At 36.4% G+C, this 17,771-nt stretch overlaps 1 protein-coding gene and 1 pseudogene across 1 annotated transcript in view; both read right to left on the bottom strand.

The window, feature by feature from the left end:
• The window catches only part of GUCY1A2 (guanylate cyclase 1 soluble subunit alpha 2), a 436,347-nt gene that overhangs the window by 378,447 nt on the left and 40,129 nt on the right, over positions 1–17,771 (bottom strand). The window contains exon 3 of the mRNA XM_004284012.3: positions 17,264–17,385. Within this exon, the coding sequence (XP_004284060.1) occupies positions 17,264–17,385 (122 nt within the window). The remainder of the gene's footprint in view (positions 1–17,263; positions 17,386–17,771) is intronic.
• Positions 3,073–3,943, bottom strand: LOC105748791 (palmitoyltransferase ZDHHC7-like; annotated as a pseudogene).

Raw genomic sequence — 17,771 nt, 5'->3', positions numbered from 1 at the left:
AAACCCCCGCCTCTGGTCTGATCCACAAATCTGATCTTTTTTTCCTATGAGTTTGAGTTAGAAGTATAATTGACCTACAACACTATGTTAGTTTCTGTTATGCAAGATAGTGATTCAATATTTCTATATATTTCAAAATGATCACTGCATTAAATCTAGCTATGATATGTCACCGAACATAGGAATTACATAGTTATGAACTATATTCCCCACACTGTATATTTCATACCTATGACACATCTATTTTGTAACTAGAAGTTTGTACCTCTCAATCTCCCTCATCTATTTCTTTCCTCCCCACACCATCTCTGGCAACCATCTGTTAGTTCTTTGTATCTATAACTCTGTTTTTATTTTATGTTTGTTTGTTTTGTTTTTCAGATTCCACATATAAGTAATATCATACATTATTTATCTTTCTCTGTCGGACTCATTTCACTTAGCATAATATCCCTAGGTCCAACCGTGTTATTGGAAATGGCAAGATTTCATTCTTCTTTATGGCTGAGTGATAGTCCACTGTGTGTGTGTGTGTGTGTGTGTGTGTGTGTGTGTGTGTGTGTGTGTGTGTGTATCTTGCATCTTTATTCATCTATTGATGGACAATACTATCGTGGAGAATACTTCAATAAATATAGGGGTGCATATATATTTTTAATATATTTTTAAGTACTGTTTTTTTTTTCCTTTGGATATATTTTTTCTTTGGATATATTGCTGAATCATACAGTAGTTCTGTTTTTAATTTTTTGAGGACTCTCCATACTGTTTTCCATAGTGGCCACAAGAGTTTACATTCCCAACAACAGAGAACAAGGGTTCCCTTTCCTCCACATCCTCAGCAACAATTGTTATTTGTTTTCTATTTGAGAATAGCCATTTTGACAGGTGTGAGGTGATATCTCATTGTTGTTTGGATTTGCATTTCCCTGATGATGATAGTGATGTTGAGCATCTTTTCATGTGCCAGTTGGCCATCTATATGTCTTCTTTGGAAAAATGCCTATATATATCCTCTGCCCATTTTTAATGTTTGTTTGTTTGATGTTGAATTGTATAAGTTCTTTGCATATTTTGGATTTTAACCCCTTATCAGATATATCATTTGCAAAGATCTTTTCCCATTCAGTACATGGCTTTTTTGTTTTGTTGATAGTTTCCTTTGCTGTGAAAATGCTTTTTGTTTGATGTAGCCCCATTTATTTATTTATGCTTTTGTTTCCCTTGCCTAAGGAGACATATCCAAAAAAATATTAAGACTGATGTCAAAGCACATACTGCCTATGTTTTCTTCTAGAAGTTTTATGTTTTCAAGCCTTAAATTTTAGTCTTTACTACATTATGAGTTGACTTTTGTGCACAGTATGAGAGAGTAGTCCAGTTTGATTTTTTGAACATAGTTGTCCAGTTTTCCCAACACCAGTTATTAAAGAGGCTGTCTTTTTCTCATTGTATATTTTTGCCTCCTTTGTCATAGATTAATTGCTCATGTAAGTGTGGGTGCATTTCTGGGCTGTCTATTATGTTCCATTGATCTATGTATCTGCTTTGTGCAAGTACCATACTGCTTTGATGACTGTAGCTTTGTAGTATAGTTTGAAATCAGGGAGTGAGTATGATACCTATAGCTTTGTTCTTTCTCAAGTTTGTTTTGGCTATTCTGGGTCTTTTGTGTTGTTATACAAAATTTTTATTTATTTGTTTCCATTTGCATGGAATACCTTTTGCTATACTCTTGCATTCAGTGTGTTCTTTAGCTCTGAAATGAGTCTCTTATAGGCAGCATATTGATAAGCCTTGTTTTTTATCCATTCAGTCACTCTGTCTTTTAATTGTATCATTTAGTCCATTTACATTTGAAATAGTATTGATAGGTATGTAGTTACTGCATTTGGTTAATTGTTTTGGGGTTGTTTTTATAGTTATTTTTCCTTTCTTTCATCTTCTTTTGTTCACTTCCCTTGTGATTTGATGACTAGCTTTAATATTATATTTGGATTCCTTTCTCCTTTTTGTGTGTATTTATTATAGATTTTTGGCTTGTGGTTACCATGAAACAGATAGATAGACAAACAGAAAGACAGATAGATAGATAGATAGATAGATAGATAGATAGATAGGGATATATGATAGATAGGTAGATAGAAAGACAGATAGATAGGGATAGATGATAGATAAGTAGATAGATAAACAGATAGATAGATGATAAATAAATAGATGATAGATAGACAGATAGATAGGGATAGATGATAGATAGATAGATGATAGATAGATAGATAGATAGACAGGGATAGATGATAGATAAATAGATAGATAGATAGATAGATAGATAGATAGATAGATAGATAGATAGATAGTTGATAGATGATAGATAGATAATTCTAGGTTGTTGATCTCTTAAGCCCATTTTAACAACCCTGCATTTTTACTCTCCACTACCACATCTACTGTTTTGGACAGCATATTTTACATCATTTCATTTTGTTTATCTCTTAACCACTTATTGTGGATATAGATGATTTTACTCCTTTTGTCTTTTAACCTTCCTACTAGCTTTATACATGGTTGATTTACTACCTTTATGTATATTTGCCTTTACCAATTAGATTTGTCCTTTTGTAATTTTCATGTTTCTAGTTGTGGCCTTTTCTTTTCCTTTTGTTTGTTTGACTGTTTGTTTTTTCTGGCACACAGAATTTTAATAACCCTTGTAATACCCCACACACCTTCTTAGAAAATGCCAAGTATGTTAACAAAACTCCTTACTGTACAGGAAGATAATAACATTTGGCTTCTTCATGTGGCCACACTCCTTCGTTACTGGACGATGACACTGGTCAGAGTGCCACCCAGATTTCCCAGTGTGGGAAATCCCTATCTGTGACAATAAATATATAAATTCTGCTTGCTGTAACACCTGGTTTGTGTAGGTTCCATTTGCCCTATTGGTCACAAATGAGCTGTTGATACCATTTCTGACCCCAAATAAATAAAGTCCATTAACAAGTTGTAGCATGATGAGAGGGCCTCATGTAGAGAACTTGGGCCCCTTTTTCTGAGTATTATCTGCAGTCACCTGAATCAGAAGCCAACGAAGGGGTTCATCCAGAGCAGCAAGGGGGAGCCTCCCAAAGACTGACTTCATCCCTTCCCACTGCAGCCTCTGCTCCCACTCAGGCTTCTTACTCTTCAGCCTCTCAACCTCCGTTTCATCATTGCATACGGAGTGGATCTGAGTGCCAAACATCACTGCAGTGAAACTGAAAAACAGCAGACCCTCAAGGCACAGGAAGATCAACAGAATTACAGTGACTACAGATGAACAATCACTGCATTCAGTCCACTGCTCTTGGATGCAGGGGATGAACTGCAGCCCTCAGAGCACAAGTGTGTGCATGAACGCCAGCACGAAGTACATAGTGAAGAGCACAAAAAAATCTCTGATTCTTTTCTCCAACACAATTGTTCAGCCATGGCAGGGATGATCCATTTTTCAAATACATCTTTTGCAAATACTGCAGTTGTGGGTGTGCTCAGGCTTGATACAGCAGCACTTGGGGTACTTGTAGATCACTTCTTCTGCAAACTCTTCAGTTTGCAGGCTTCAGCTGCAAACTCTCCATGTATTCTTTAATAGCATTGCCTTTAGGTACTGCTCCAGGGCCGGTGAGCATAGTCCTCAGGTAAGATGACAGGGCAAGCATCACCAGGCAGATAAAAACGACCCTGTTGACCACAGAGTACCAGAAGTCTTTAGAAGGCAGCAGCACAACTAACATCACCATGAAGTCCAAGTACATAACCAGAAGCCACATCATGATGGTGCAGATCATGCCACTGCTGTCACAGATGAACTATAGGAGGATGAAAAGTCGTAGTTGTCATTTTCAGTCAGGAGAGGATGACGTTTGACATCCCAGAGCCAGTGTCCTGATGATGGCATGGTTTCCCTCACAATTTATTTCTAAACATTTCTTGTGCCTTTTCTTCAGAATCTTAAGGTGCATACTGTCCCATGTGATAGAATGCGAGGCCCAGGTGGGGTCGCCCAGCACCTTGACTCCTCCTGGCCTGCGGCAGCGGCAACATCAACTGCAGCAGTGGAGGCAGGGACACATTGTACAGCAGTGCTCATGTTCAGGCCAGAGCCGCCCACAGCTCCACTCAACTGGGTCCCACGGGCTAGTGAGAGGGAGGCTGCCACCGAGCACACGTGAGAGCCAGAACCCACCCTGGAGAGCTGGCCTTTTCTTTTTTATGTAGAGAAGTCCTTTTAACATTTCTTGTAAGGCTGATTTGATGGTGCTGAATTATTTTAGCTTTTGCTTATCTGTAAAACATTTGATCTCTCCATTAAATCTGAATGAAAGCCTTGACAGGTGGAGTATTCTTGGTTGGAGGTGTTTCTCTTTCATCCCTTTGAATATATCAAGTCACTCCTTTCTGGCCTGCAGAGTTTCTGTGGAAAAGTTAGATGATTTCCTTATGAGAGTTCCCTTACACCTAACATTTTGCTTTTCCCTTGATGCTTTTAATATTCTCTCATCTTTAATTTTTGCCATTTTAACATTTTAACTTTTTGGAACACACCGAGACACACTGTAATTAAAATGTTCTTTTTGCCTAACTTGCTGTAACCCTTTTTGGGTTGATCCAGTTTAGGATACTCTGTGCTTCCTGGGCCTGGATATTTCCTTTCTCAGGTTAGGGAAATTTTCAGCCATTATGTCTTCAAATATGTTCTCTGACTCTTTCCCTCTCTCTTCTCTTTATGGGACCCCTATAATGCAAATAATACTATTGATGTAGTCCCAGAAATCTCTCAAACTTCCTTATTTCTTTGTATTCTTTTTTTCTTTTTTCTGTTCAGCTTCAGTGATTTCTACTACTCTGTCTTCCAGCTCGCTGATCTGTTCCTCTGTATCGCCTAATCTATTCTTGATTCCTTCTAGTGTATTTTTTATTTCAGTTATTGTATTCTGCAGCTCTGCTTGGTTCTTTATATTTTCTAACTCTGTTATAAACTTCTAACTTCTCACTCTGTTCATCCAGTCTTCTCCAGAATTCTTTGAGCATCTTTACAATCATAACCTTGAAATCTTTATCAGGTAGATTGCTTATCTTCACTCCACTTAGTTCCTCTTCTGAGGTTTTATCTTATTCTTTCATTTGGAACATACTCCTCTCTTGCCTTATTTTGCCTAAATTGCTGTTCTTATTTCTGTGTATTTGGTAGGTTGTTACATTTCCTGACCTTGAAGAAGTGACCTTTTGTAGGAGAAGTCCTACGCATTCCAGCAGTGCACTCCTTCCTGGTCACCAGAGCTATAGGTTCTAGGGTATCCCCTATGTTGGCTGCATAGGTCCTTCTGTTGTAGCAGGCTGACTGCTATGGGCAAGTCTGGTAGGCATGGCTAGCCCTCAGTTGGGTTGTTTGTCAGGCCCTGCCTTGTACAGAGGCTGCTGGCCACTGGCAGGTGTGGCTGGGTCACAAGGTGACTGGCCGCAGAGCCCCAGATGGTCCCAGGGCTGGTGCTGGTCAACTGGTGGGCTGAGCCACATCTGGCAAGGGTGGTTGTGGGGACGGGGTTCCAAGATATAGTGTCAGCCTGCTGACGGGTGGGGCTGATCCCTGACACAGCTGACTGTAGGGTCCATGGAGCCCAAAGCTGGTGTCAGCCCACTGGTGATTGATTACTTTAGGGTTAGTGTCAGTGCACTGGTATGCAGGGGCAGGTCTTGGGCCCATTAGTGGACAGGGTCCCAGGGTGGCTGTGGGTACAGGGAGTCTGGGGTTGAGTTCCTGTCAAGGTAGCTACTTAGCTTGAGGGTCCCAGTACTGGCACTAACAGGCTAGTGGGCAAGGCCAGTTCCCAGTGCTAATAATCTATAGGAAGGATTCCAAAATGGCACTTGCCAGCACCAGTGTCCTCATGGTAGAATAAGCTCCCCAAAATGGCTGACATCAATATGTCCCCAGGGTGAGTTCCAGTTTCCTCTTGCCTCTTTAGGAGACTCCCCAAGATCAGCAGGTGTGTCTGACCCAGGCTCCTTTCAAATAACTGCTTCTGCCCTGGGTCGCAGAGCATGTGAGATTTTGTGTGCACCATTTAAGAGTGGAGTCTCTATTTCCCACAGCCTTGTGTGTCTTCTGAAAGTAAGCCCAGCTGGCCTTCAAAGCCAAACATTCTGAGACTTGTCTTCCTGGTACAGGACCCCCAAGACTGGGGAGTCCAATGTAGGGCTTGGACCCCTCAGTCTTTGGGAAGAAACTTTACAATTGTAATTATCCTCCCATTTGTGGGTCACCCACTAAGGGGTATGGGTCTTGTCTATACTGCATCTTAGCCCCTACTGCCCATCATGTTGTGGTTCCTTCTTTACATCTTTAATTGTACAAGATCTTTTCTACTAGTCTCTTGTCTTTCTTATCAATAGTGCTCATTAAATGGTTGTAATTTTGGTGTGCCCATGGAAGGAGGAAAGCTCAGGATCTCGGTCATTCCCCCTGGGGAACTTATCTTTAACATACAAGTTTTCAGTCCCCATTCTAGATATGATGAATCAGAATATTTGGATATAGTGTTTACAAGCCTGTTTTTAAAAATTTCTCCAGATGATCCTACTGTACAATCACTAGTGGAATCTACTCTTCTAGAGTCTGGAGTAGAAACAATTACTTCTGGGATTAGAATTCAAAGCAATAATACAAAAGATATCTCTCTAGGAAGGGCAAAAGCATAAATTCATAAATGTTAAAATAAATATACATATATTCAGAGTTGGATTTTCTTCCTTTTTTCCTCGTGTAGCTCTGGAAAATGTTCAATCTGACCAGTATGTATGAGTCAGGAATTATTTCAGCATCCTTGCTTATGAATATCACACGTGTTTTTTTCTTCAACTGGTTGCTATATGTGCTCCACTGGTTTCTTTTCACATCTATCAAAAACACTCCACTTACATCAAATAACATTCTATCTCATACCATCAATGATTCATCTCTTCTGTGGGGACTCACAGCTGGTTCTTCTGACTCCTCTTTTCTACATGGGAAGTGAAGCTCAATCCTTCATATCTCCAATCATTCTCTATCTCCCAACAATCTACTCCAACCAAGTCTGGACCACAACAATGGGGAATAAGAATATAGAAGCTGGGCTTCCCTGGTGGCGCAGTGCTTGAGAGTCTGCCTGCGGATGCAGGGGACACGGGTTCGTGCCCCAATCTGGGAAGATCCCACATGCCGCGGAGCGGCTTGGCCACTGAGCCATGGCCGCTGAGCCTGCGCGTCTGGAGCCTGTGCTCCGCAACAGGAGGGGCCACAGCAGTGAGAGGCCCGCATACCGCAAAAAAAAAAAAAAAAAGAATATAGAAGCTGCCCACAAATGCTACAATAAAATTCACATGTATCACAGGGAAAAATTCTGACTAATATTTCCAAATCTACATCTCCTTTCTTCACAAAGGAAAATTACCATTTCTTATTGTAAAGTTAAGATCAGACTTGGTTGAAAAGCAGGATAGGCCAGGAATTGGAAGTTTGGGCTCAATCATACTACATTTGAAATGAATCTCTTATCTCACTTTAACTACCTACCATTATGGGTAACAGAAATAGGGAAAGAGAACTCCAAAACACCTATAAAAATCATCCACAATACATAATCATAGCTCCCCAAATGGAAAATAAAACATATGAGAATTTTTAACAGAACAGGCTCATAAAAAACAAATACAAAGATCCATATTTTTGTTTTTGAAAATAGACTGTGAGATAATAAAGGGAATACATCATATAACAAGCCTTAATTTGAATAACATCTTTATTCTGACTCATAAAGTTCTGTTCATCAAATTAATTTAAATAAATGGTGATAGAAATGCTGTCAAAACACTTAAAATTGACTGAACATCTAAACCCAAAGTTAATAAGAATGAAAACTCATCTAGCATAGAACCTAGGATATTTGAATTTAACTCTAATCTTACTTAAAATTTTCATTAATTTTCAAGATAATTAACTAGTTATTAAAATTTATAGCCCAGTCAAAGTTAGAGATTTGTAGCAAAGAGCAATAAAATCAGAGAATATAAAGGACCAAAAAACAAAAAGTAGACCTAAGATAAAAATAATTAATTTAATGAATAAAAGGCATAAAATAAAAAGGGAAAAGAGAGGGGAGGAGAGAAGGTGGTGTGTTCATTTGAGCTAAAAGATTCAAAAGGAGTGAACACAAACATATGGTATTTAAATTTAAAAAGTAAATATGCCAAATCACTATGAATTTGTTCCAAGAGATGGTAAAAAAATGACCTATGAGTTTCACATAGGAAGTGGTATGGGCCCACATCATCTTTCTCACATAGTAAGGAAAGAATAAACTTCTTGCTAACTGAGAGAAAAAACAAAAATTATTCTTTGGTAATAGAAGCAGTAGAGAGGTCAATAAGTATTGCAGCAGACTCTTACATCACAGCCTCATAGTCTTCCTGCCTTCCCCACAAGCCCATGTAAAAAGGCTGACCTAACTGTGCTTTCATTTCTTCTAAGTCACAGGTAATTTTTCCATGTTAGGAATTTTGCAGATATTAAGTGGAAATTATACTGTTTCCTGAGAAAAGAGCAATGGGAGATTGTTTAAGAGGCTTACAAAACCTGCTTATGAAAATGAACTGAGTAAAAGAAGGTTTCGTTAAGCGAGTTTGACTCACTGGCCATTGATAGTGTTGAAAGGAATTCAAACCACATTAATCTGAAGATGAGGGGAGCATAAGCATATTAACAAAGACTGATATTTTGAACATCTTCAATAAATAGGATAAGTTATATCACTTAGAAGTTATACCTAAACACATAAAATATTTCATTTTCTACTATATAACAGTGGCTGACTCCATTCCAGGGGCTTATTTTTACCAAATCAAAGAGAAATATTCTGCCTGTTAGCACCATGGATAATTTCTGGTATGATTTTTAATCATACCAGAAATAATTTTTTAAACAGTTTCTAAATCAGTCATAAAATCTTGGAAAAGCACTCATAATGACAAAACAGGAAAACAATATTCTTAACTATAGTTTGTATATGTTGAAATTATAAGGAGATAGCAGGTGCTGTTTTTGTTTATTAAAACTTCAAGGGAAAAGGCACATCTATTAGAATGACTAAAATCAAAACAATCTGACAAACCAGTTTCTGGAGAGAATGAGGAATAAGTGATAACAGCCATTTTGGAAGACATTTTGGTAGTTTCTTACAAAGCTAAACAAAGTGCAGCAATCACACTCCTAGGTACTTACCTAACTGATTCAAAAACATGTCTACATAAAAATCTGCAGGTGTATGTTTATAGCAGTTTTATCCATAATCACCAAAAACAGAAGTAACCAGCTGTCTTTCAATAGGTGAATGGATAAGCAAACTGTAGTACATTATTATGATGGAATACTATTCAGAGAGAAAAAAGGAATGAGCTATCAAACCACACAAAAATATGTACTAAACCTAAATGCACACTGCTAAGCAAAAAAAGAAACAAAAAAAACAGAAAAAGTGTGAAAAAGCTACATGCTATTATAATTCCACTTATATAACATTCTGGAAAAGGCAAAGCTATAGAGTGTCAAACAGATTAGTATTTTCTAGGGATTTGTTGGGGGAAAAGAGGTAGGGTCAAAAAGGTGAAGTACAGAGGAATTTTAAGGCAGTAAAAGTATTTCATATGATATTATAATGGTGGATACATGACACTATGCACTTATCAAACTCATAGAATTATACAGCACAAAAAGTGAACTTTACAGTATACAAATTTTAAATATATATAGAAAAAAATTTATATATGTATTTGTATATAAATATATTTATATATATACATATGTATATCCCAGAAATGGAATGTAAGATCCCAGAATGGAATGAATTAGCTATCAAGTCACACAAAGAATATAACTGTATTACAAACTTTTTTACAAGTGCAAAAAAAAACTTCACTGAAGGTAGTAGAGTAGAAAGGTGCTGACCTAAATAACCTTGGAAATGAGTGGAGTCTGTAAAACTTCATACATAAATCCATACTCTGAAATTGCACACAAACACTGTACTCTAGTTGATAAAAATCATTTCCCATAGGAGCATGTAATAACAATTCTGAAACAACTATACTCCTACACTGCAATTGAACAATTATGTAGCCAATGGCTAAACAGAACAAAGTTTCTCACTGCTGGAGTAGGAGGTTACAGTAAGCAAGGGGGAAAGGTCAGAATGATCCATACGATAATGGGTTAGAGTTGAAGACATCAGTATGAACTCATATTTAGCATAATACATAAATACAGAAATATTTATAGACAGGCATATATATATAGCAGTTAATATACACATATATATTTCCTTGCTCTGTCAACTGAGAGAGCCTAGAAGCAGCAACACCCCAATAGCAATGAGTACACCGAGTACCCAGATTTTGGTTTCCAACACCATTCTCCAACAAAAGGAATCAGGACTCCATTGAGACTCCTTTAAGAAATGACTTTGAGAAATGACTGAGGCAGAAAATATACAAGATGAGTCTGGAGCATCTTATAATACAAGATAGTAGGGAAGTGCTCAAAACACACACACAATAATGATGGACATATGTCAAAGTACACAGCAGACAACTGAAAGCAAGCTGACTAGTACTCTTCAAAACCATCAAGGTCATCAAATACAAGGAAAGACTGAAAAACTGTCACAGCCAAGAGGAGTCTAAGGAGACCTAACAACTAAATGTAATATATCCTGAGTGGGATGCTGGAACAGAAAAAGGACAGGTAACAACTAAAGATATCTAAATAAAGCTTGAAATTTAGTTAATAATAATGTATCAATACTGGTTCATTAATTGGGACCAAAGTACCATATTACTGTAAGCTGTCAATAATAGGGGAAATAGGTGTGGAATGTATGAGAACCTTCTACTATCTTCACACCTTTTCTGTAAATCTGAAACTATACTAAAATTAAAAGTTTATTTTTTAAAAACTTAAAGGGAAAAGAAAAGTAAAAACCTACCTACTAAAAAATTCAGAAAAGAGAACAACAGGCAGTCTGAAGAATTTAGGATGTGAGAGGTTGCTCTCCCACATAAAGAAGAGGTCCAGGACAGAAAGCTGCTAGTGATAGGGCAATAACACATTAGATATAGACAAAGAAGATCAAAAAAATAAGAAAGAAAAACTGTCATGTTTTTTCAGTAAAGAAGAGAAGCTTAGTGTGGAGAAATTTAGCAGGATAAATGGGAAAAGGCTTGTTATAAGATTCAGAAGAAAATGCTCCCAAGAGAAAAAAATATCTAGGGGAGTAAAGAAAGCCCTCTACATTTCTTCTCAATATACTTGTATCTTCTAAAGCTGGTCTGCATAATTTAAGGATCAGTTTTTATTTAAATGTTTTATAATTTTACACATATTGGAGGCAGTGAGACACTCAGCAGTCTCATTCCTTTTCAGGCCTACCTACTACATCTAATCACTTCAGAAAAAAGTATTCAAGCAGAGAGTAGAAAAAAGAAGTTATTTTTAATTTACATAGAATAACTACTCAATTCTCTACTAGGAATTATTAAATTCCTAAATTTAATAATGCCTAAATTATTAAATTCCTAAATGAGATACTTTGACAATATTCCTAAGCTTAACCATTAAAAAAAAATCAATGGCATTATAAATACAGCCTTTTGCAAGGTTTGTGCTAGGCCAATGACATCTAACATATTAAATTAAGCCACCAAATCAGCTTGAAATCTTGTGGCCAACAGAACTGGCATAGGGTTTACTACAGCATAACTATGAAACCATGTTTGTATCATGAGCCAAACACTGTCACCCTTAATTTGCACTGTCAACATCTGAAATCTGAAAAAAAAATCTAACCTGTAAATGATTCAAATTACAAGGAAACTGCATTCTCCTTAATACCAATGATAAATAACCAAACTTTTTTGATACTATCCTTATGCAAGCAAGTTTCCCTAGTACACTTTCAAGTAGTAATGAACTAAGTAAAATGCAATACAATGACAACTTTCATAATTCAGAGAACTAGAAAGACTTGTGTAATTAGCATTGGAGGTGTGATGTAAAGTCAGTCTTAGTCCAATGACCCTTGAAGGCAGCATGAAGCAGGGAAAGGTTTGGAGTCAGACTGACCTGGTTTTAAATCCTGCTTTTGTGGCTTGTCAGCACTGACAAAGGAACTTAACAAGTTACTGTATCAAAATATGTTTCTTCATCTATAAAAGGGAGAATATTGACCTCCCAGTTCTGATGCAAACATTATTTTGTGAATATTCAATAATAGGAGCAAACACTTCAGCATTTGTTATTTATCAGGCTGCTGTAAGTACTTTATATAAATTAACTTATTTAATCTTCCTAACAACTCTAGAAGGTATGCAATTATATTATCCCCATTTTACAAATGAGAAATATCTAGTATGGAAAAATTAAGTAACTTATTCCAGTTCATACAGTGAGTAAGTATGTTTTCATAACTAAGTAATCTGGCTCTAGTTTTTGCTCTAAATTACTACATTATAATATCATTATTAAATCAGTTAATAAATCAGTTCCCTTCCAGCCACCCTAACTCCAATTCATCTCATTAAAATACTGATACTATTTACTTTTAATTTACTTTTAATGAAAGAGAAAACTGATCCGTTACCAAGTTACAGTAATAAGAACTATATTGAACTATGTTAAATATCCTATGATAAACCATAATGGAAAAGAATGTTAAAAAAAGAATATACGTATATGTATAACTGAATCACTTTGCTGTACAGCAGTAATTAACACAACATTGTAACTCAACTATACTTCAATAAAAAAATAAATAAAACACCATTTGTCTCCCCCAAAATAGAACTATATTGGCAGAATTTATTTATTGCTATCAATATTAATTCATCTATAAAAATAAGTGGTTTTTGTACCAACTAGTTCTCCAATATGCTAAATATGTTAAATATATTCTAATTCACTAAACAATTACATGTTTTAGAGTTATTCTAAGGAAACCCTCAGGTAACCTTAACCCTAAAGTAAGGCTAACTAACTCTTCACAGTTTTATGGCCAATTACAAGGCTGTCAAGTGCACATTCAAAATCACAATAAAAGCAGAAAAGTACATACAAGTCAACATGTAAGCAATAAACTATTGCTTATATAAAAACAAGTGGCAACAAAAAGTTCCATACCAGCTAATGATTCTGGAATCAGTGGCACTTTATAGGGAGCTCAGGTTACACAGTATTTCACAAAAATATTGTGAGGTATATGCACCAAAGGTCATCCACTCCATTCTCCTCACTAGCATTTTCCCAACAAATAATCCTATGAAAACATTACTCTGACACTGACTTTAAATGCTGACTTTCTGGAGACAATAAAGCCCCACTCTAACAGAAGACCTTTAAAACAGAAAAAAACTTTAATGAATATTTTTTCACAATTCATGTCCTTCACCAATTATTTTGAGAGAAAATGCACTTTAGCCAAGGCAGTATAAAACTATACTTTGTTAATACTTAGTAAATAACTGACGCTTATTAAAATAGTAAACCTCTGTTTGCTATAATTCATCAGTAGATGAATTACCTTAGATCTCTCATTTCTATATGATTTCTGTCCTACTGTGGAATGATTTTATCCTACACCATCTATATCTTATGGCTTTTGATGAAACACCCACAACCCCTTTAACAGTATCAAAACCTGTTAAAACTGAAATCGTCATAATCCTCATTTATTTTAAATTGTATTACGCAAAGGGAGCTAAGCAATATATCATCCTTCTCCCTTAAGTCTCCCTATTCAATTCTGTCTTCCTTTCCCCAACATTACCTAAATCCAAGATACAGGATCAGGTGGCAACACTTCAGCAGAAAACACAGTATACACCCTTTAATGCTTTAGCATAGATGCTTCATTGTACCAATCAACTGTTACAATTTCCAAGAAAATACTCAATGCTGTACCTCATAAGACTATAAACACATATTTTTACTTAATTGGAGCTAAAAATGAGCTTTGCAGATTATGCCTGGAAAAGGCTTACATTTTTCAAACAACTAAAATTAGAAGATCATTTTGGTATGCACAAGATGTACTAAATAAAGCAGTACGTTTAACACTAAAAGCCTCCAGTAGGGAGGGCATTGTTCACAACTATCTCTCTTTGTATATCCTTTTTTCCAGAGTTTAGAAACCTCCTTAGAGTACTGTACTGCATTATCACAGTGAATGCCAGAGCACCAAAATAAGGAATAATCTGTACTTAATATCCCTAATTTGTAAATAATGAGACAATATAACAACTGGTTTCTAAGCCAACAAAAGAAAATCAATGACAAAAATGTTGATGTCTAGAAATAGTTCTTTACCATTACTACAGAGGGCATAAACCACTCTGTAATGTGCACATGTTTCCAGGGAGTCCTAAGGCAGAGGCAATGGAACAAATGCATGACAGAAGCATGACTGGTCTTCTGCAACAAGCTTTCTCCTTCTCTTCAGGTTTCTCTTTTTATTCCATGCCAACCACTTAACTCAAACTTCAACCTGCAGAGCTGGTAAACGATCAAACTACCTAGAGTTTATACTAAGTAGATAGAGATGGTCATTTTGAAAGGAGAAAAATTTGTTACTCTGATCACATTTTCTGACCTATGACCTTAAATATTTTTTGATGATAGGTGAAATATAAATAATATTCGGATGAGTGAACAAACACAATTCTAGTCTTTACTATAACCTTGTAATATGTTAAGAAGGTGAGAGAAATATGTATCCCTCAAATCCAATCCACCAATATTCTAACCACACCACCCAAAGCTGGTAAATATAAACCATAGAGTTGGAAAACTGCCCTCTGGCATCCACAGACAGGGCTTCCAGGCATCAACATTTTCCTTAAACTCGTTGAAACTCTATTTCTCCATGCTAAACTCCCCAACTCAGAACAGGTCCTCTTTCTTTACGGTGTTTTTCTTTTCAGAGTTAATCAATTTTTGCATTTGCATAAATGATTGCACAGAGACTTTAAATGTAATTCTTTGTAAAAGGTGAGATCTAAGCAAACCAAGATTAATCATACTTCAGTGACTTGTTAAAAATAAAAATAAAGCTTACATTGTAAGCTGTCACCTTTGTCCTCAGTCTATATTTCAAGAATTATGATAGGACATAAATTAAGAGAACAGCTACGTCCTAGGCACATAATCACCTGTTGGATACATGCCAGCGTCTTGTGAACAGGAGGCAGTCATTTACAAGATTGTGCTTTTTACATTTTGAGAACAACCCATCATTATTTACAGGGAAAAAAATTAGACCTAATATCTGTTTTCCAGAAAAATTTAATATTTATGGAAATCTAAACCCTGTTATACAGTCCCCTTCTAAATTATAAGTACTTATTTAAAAACTACTCTTTCCCTAATACCATCAGGTAGCATACTGCCTGCTCTTCTTTTCACTCACTAACTTAATCTATCAACTAAGCTATGCTGGGCCAACAGTATCACCTGGTGTTTACTATATCAAATTGTCTGACCTAGAGTTTCTTGTAGGAATTGTGTACACTTATTTTCAAGTCACAGTTCAGAAAAAGTCTTTAGTACTTCTTACATATTCATCAACTTGTACACCTCTTACTCCCTCTAACTCAGCGATTCTCAAAGTAGGCAGCATAAGGAAAGGAAAGGAAAGGAGATGTGAGGGGCAGGGAATCATTTAGAAAACTAGTAATTAAAGAGAAGTTTTTCAATATATTAAAAATCCCTTGGCCAAGATTCTGATACATCCGTCTTAGTGGAACATCATCTCACCTCACCTTTTCAAAAATCACAATGCGTCAAAAGAAATAGATATCACTTATGAGAGAGTCCTGGGAAATACAAAATCAGAAAACTATAAACAGTTCTTGGGTAATGCCCAACCCCACCCCACCTTTACTCTCACCCGTTATCTTCTCCAATAATGTTGACTTGTGTAGTGTGACATCCATGCAGTTGTACTAAGATTGAGGTAAGTACATCTTTTCACTGCCCATTATTGTCTTAGACAAACCACTTACATCTATATGCCTCCCCTCACAAAAGGTCCATGTTCTTATTATAATATTTTATGCTTAAAAAAGTTACCTAGGAAGAAAATGTAGTCAATGTCTAGCTGGAGTTCCAGCTTGAGTGTTAAAGCCAGGTCTGCCTCTGGGAGTCAGATATGTTTAGAAAAATCTGGTAAACTCATGCATTGAGGTCACCTGGAATCTGTTTGTAGGAGGAACTCAGGTGTCTCCAGGGAAAGTACTTACCCTAAAGGGAAAGAAAGGGGAACAAGTTTTTCCTAGTCTCCAAAATCTGATTCTGAGAGAGGTGATTCTGAGTTTTGTATGGAGTCAGTGACTAAGATTTGCTGTTCCCCACCACCACTCCCCAAAACTCCATGGATTTCTGTCTGAGTTCTGAGGCAAAAAGAAGATTCCAAAAAAATTGAAAGACGTATCTTTCCCAAAAAACTATGTAAGACAATAGAGCAAAAAATATTCCTGGTATGGTATCTACTTTGTGTATAATACAATGTACCTCTCACACACCAAGATAGGACATCTCATTTATGGTACTTTATAGCTGCATGATTCAGTGCAGTTTATAACAGTATCCCTTAACATGTTGGGAACATCTAAAAACAGCCCTTTGCCAGAAATACTAGTATTTTCAAGGTAGACACCCCCCTATAAACAGGGTGCAGAGACTTCCATAGATGACCTACCTCACTGCCTTTGTAGAGTCCACTATGAGTACATGTGAGCCACCCTCCAGCCCCAACCAGGCATTCCAGAAATAGTAGAATAAATAATAATAAAGCATAGACTTTGAGAAAAGAGGAAGATCCCCAATTTTAACTGACAGTAAGAGCCAGAGAAATATGGATTACAGGAGACTAATAATACTCAGATATGAATATTTAGAAAAGTTTGCCTGGAATGTAATGTTTTCCAATCTCCAACTAAATGGCATGCATGTAATTTCCATTTAAACATCATCAGAAGTATTGAAACTAAGTCACTTGAAGACAAGGTCTTGGTCTCAATTCACCATAGTCTCCAAATCTCTCTTTGGTAGAAAATGAAACATTTACTCTTTTTTACTTTTCCCCCTTCCCCTTACTCATTCTCTCTCAACCTTATAAATATATAGTTACTATACCGAGTACGTTAGCAGTACACTGAAGAATTCCTGAGACATCTTCAATGTCTTCTTTGTTGGAATGGTCTGCATAGGAGCATCTGTTAGAAATATTGTAGAAATTCTTTTCTACATCCCTATAACTAAGAAGAAAACAAAATTAGTATATGGAGAAGTTTTTAAAAGACTCTGCAAATGCACTCATATACATACACAAAAGCCTGTGTTTATGCTCTTAGCATAATGACATTTTCAAACAACTGAAGCTTTAAGACATAATTTCTGGCATAACCCATCACTAACATCAGAATAAGCAATGTGGACCTGGAACTGGAAGCAATCATTAACAAGAAAGCAATGTGTGAAAAAAATAAATGATAAGAACCAGAAAATACATCAGTTTGTATAGCTAATGTTTCTTTACTTGAGTGCTTCATAACTACTGGTAATTTGTTTCTATAATGAATTTGTCTAGAAAAAGAATAATTAACAGTGCTAATTCGGTGCGTTAGCACTAACTGTGTTGAAA

This window comes from Orcinus orca, chromosome 8, assembly GCF_937001465.1.
Source record: "Orcinus orca chromosome 8, mOrcOrc1.1, whole genome shotgun sequence".
Taxonomy (NCBI): Eukaryota; Metazoa; Chordata; class Mammalia; order Artiodactyla; family Delphinidae; genus Orcinus; species Orcinus orca.
The sequence above is the reverse complement of the archived record's forward strand: the minus strand, read 5'-3'. Positions and strand labels throughout refer to the sequence as shown.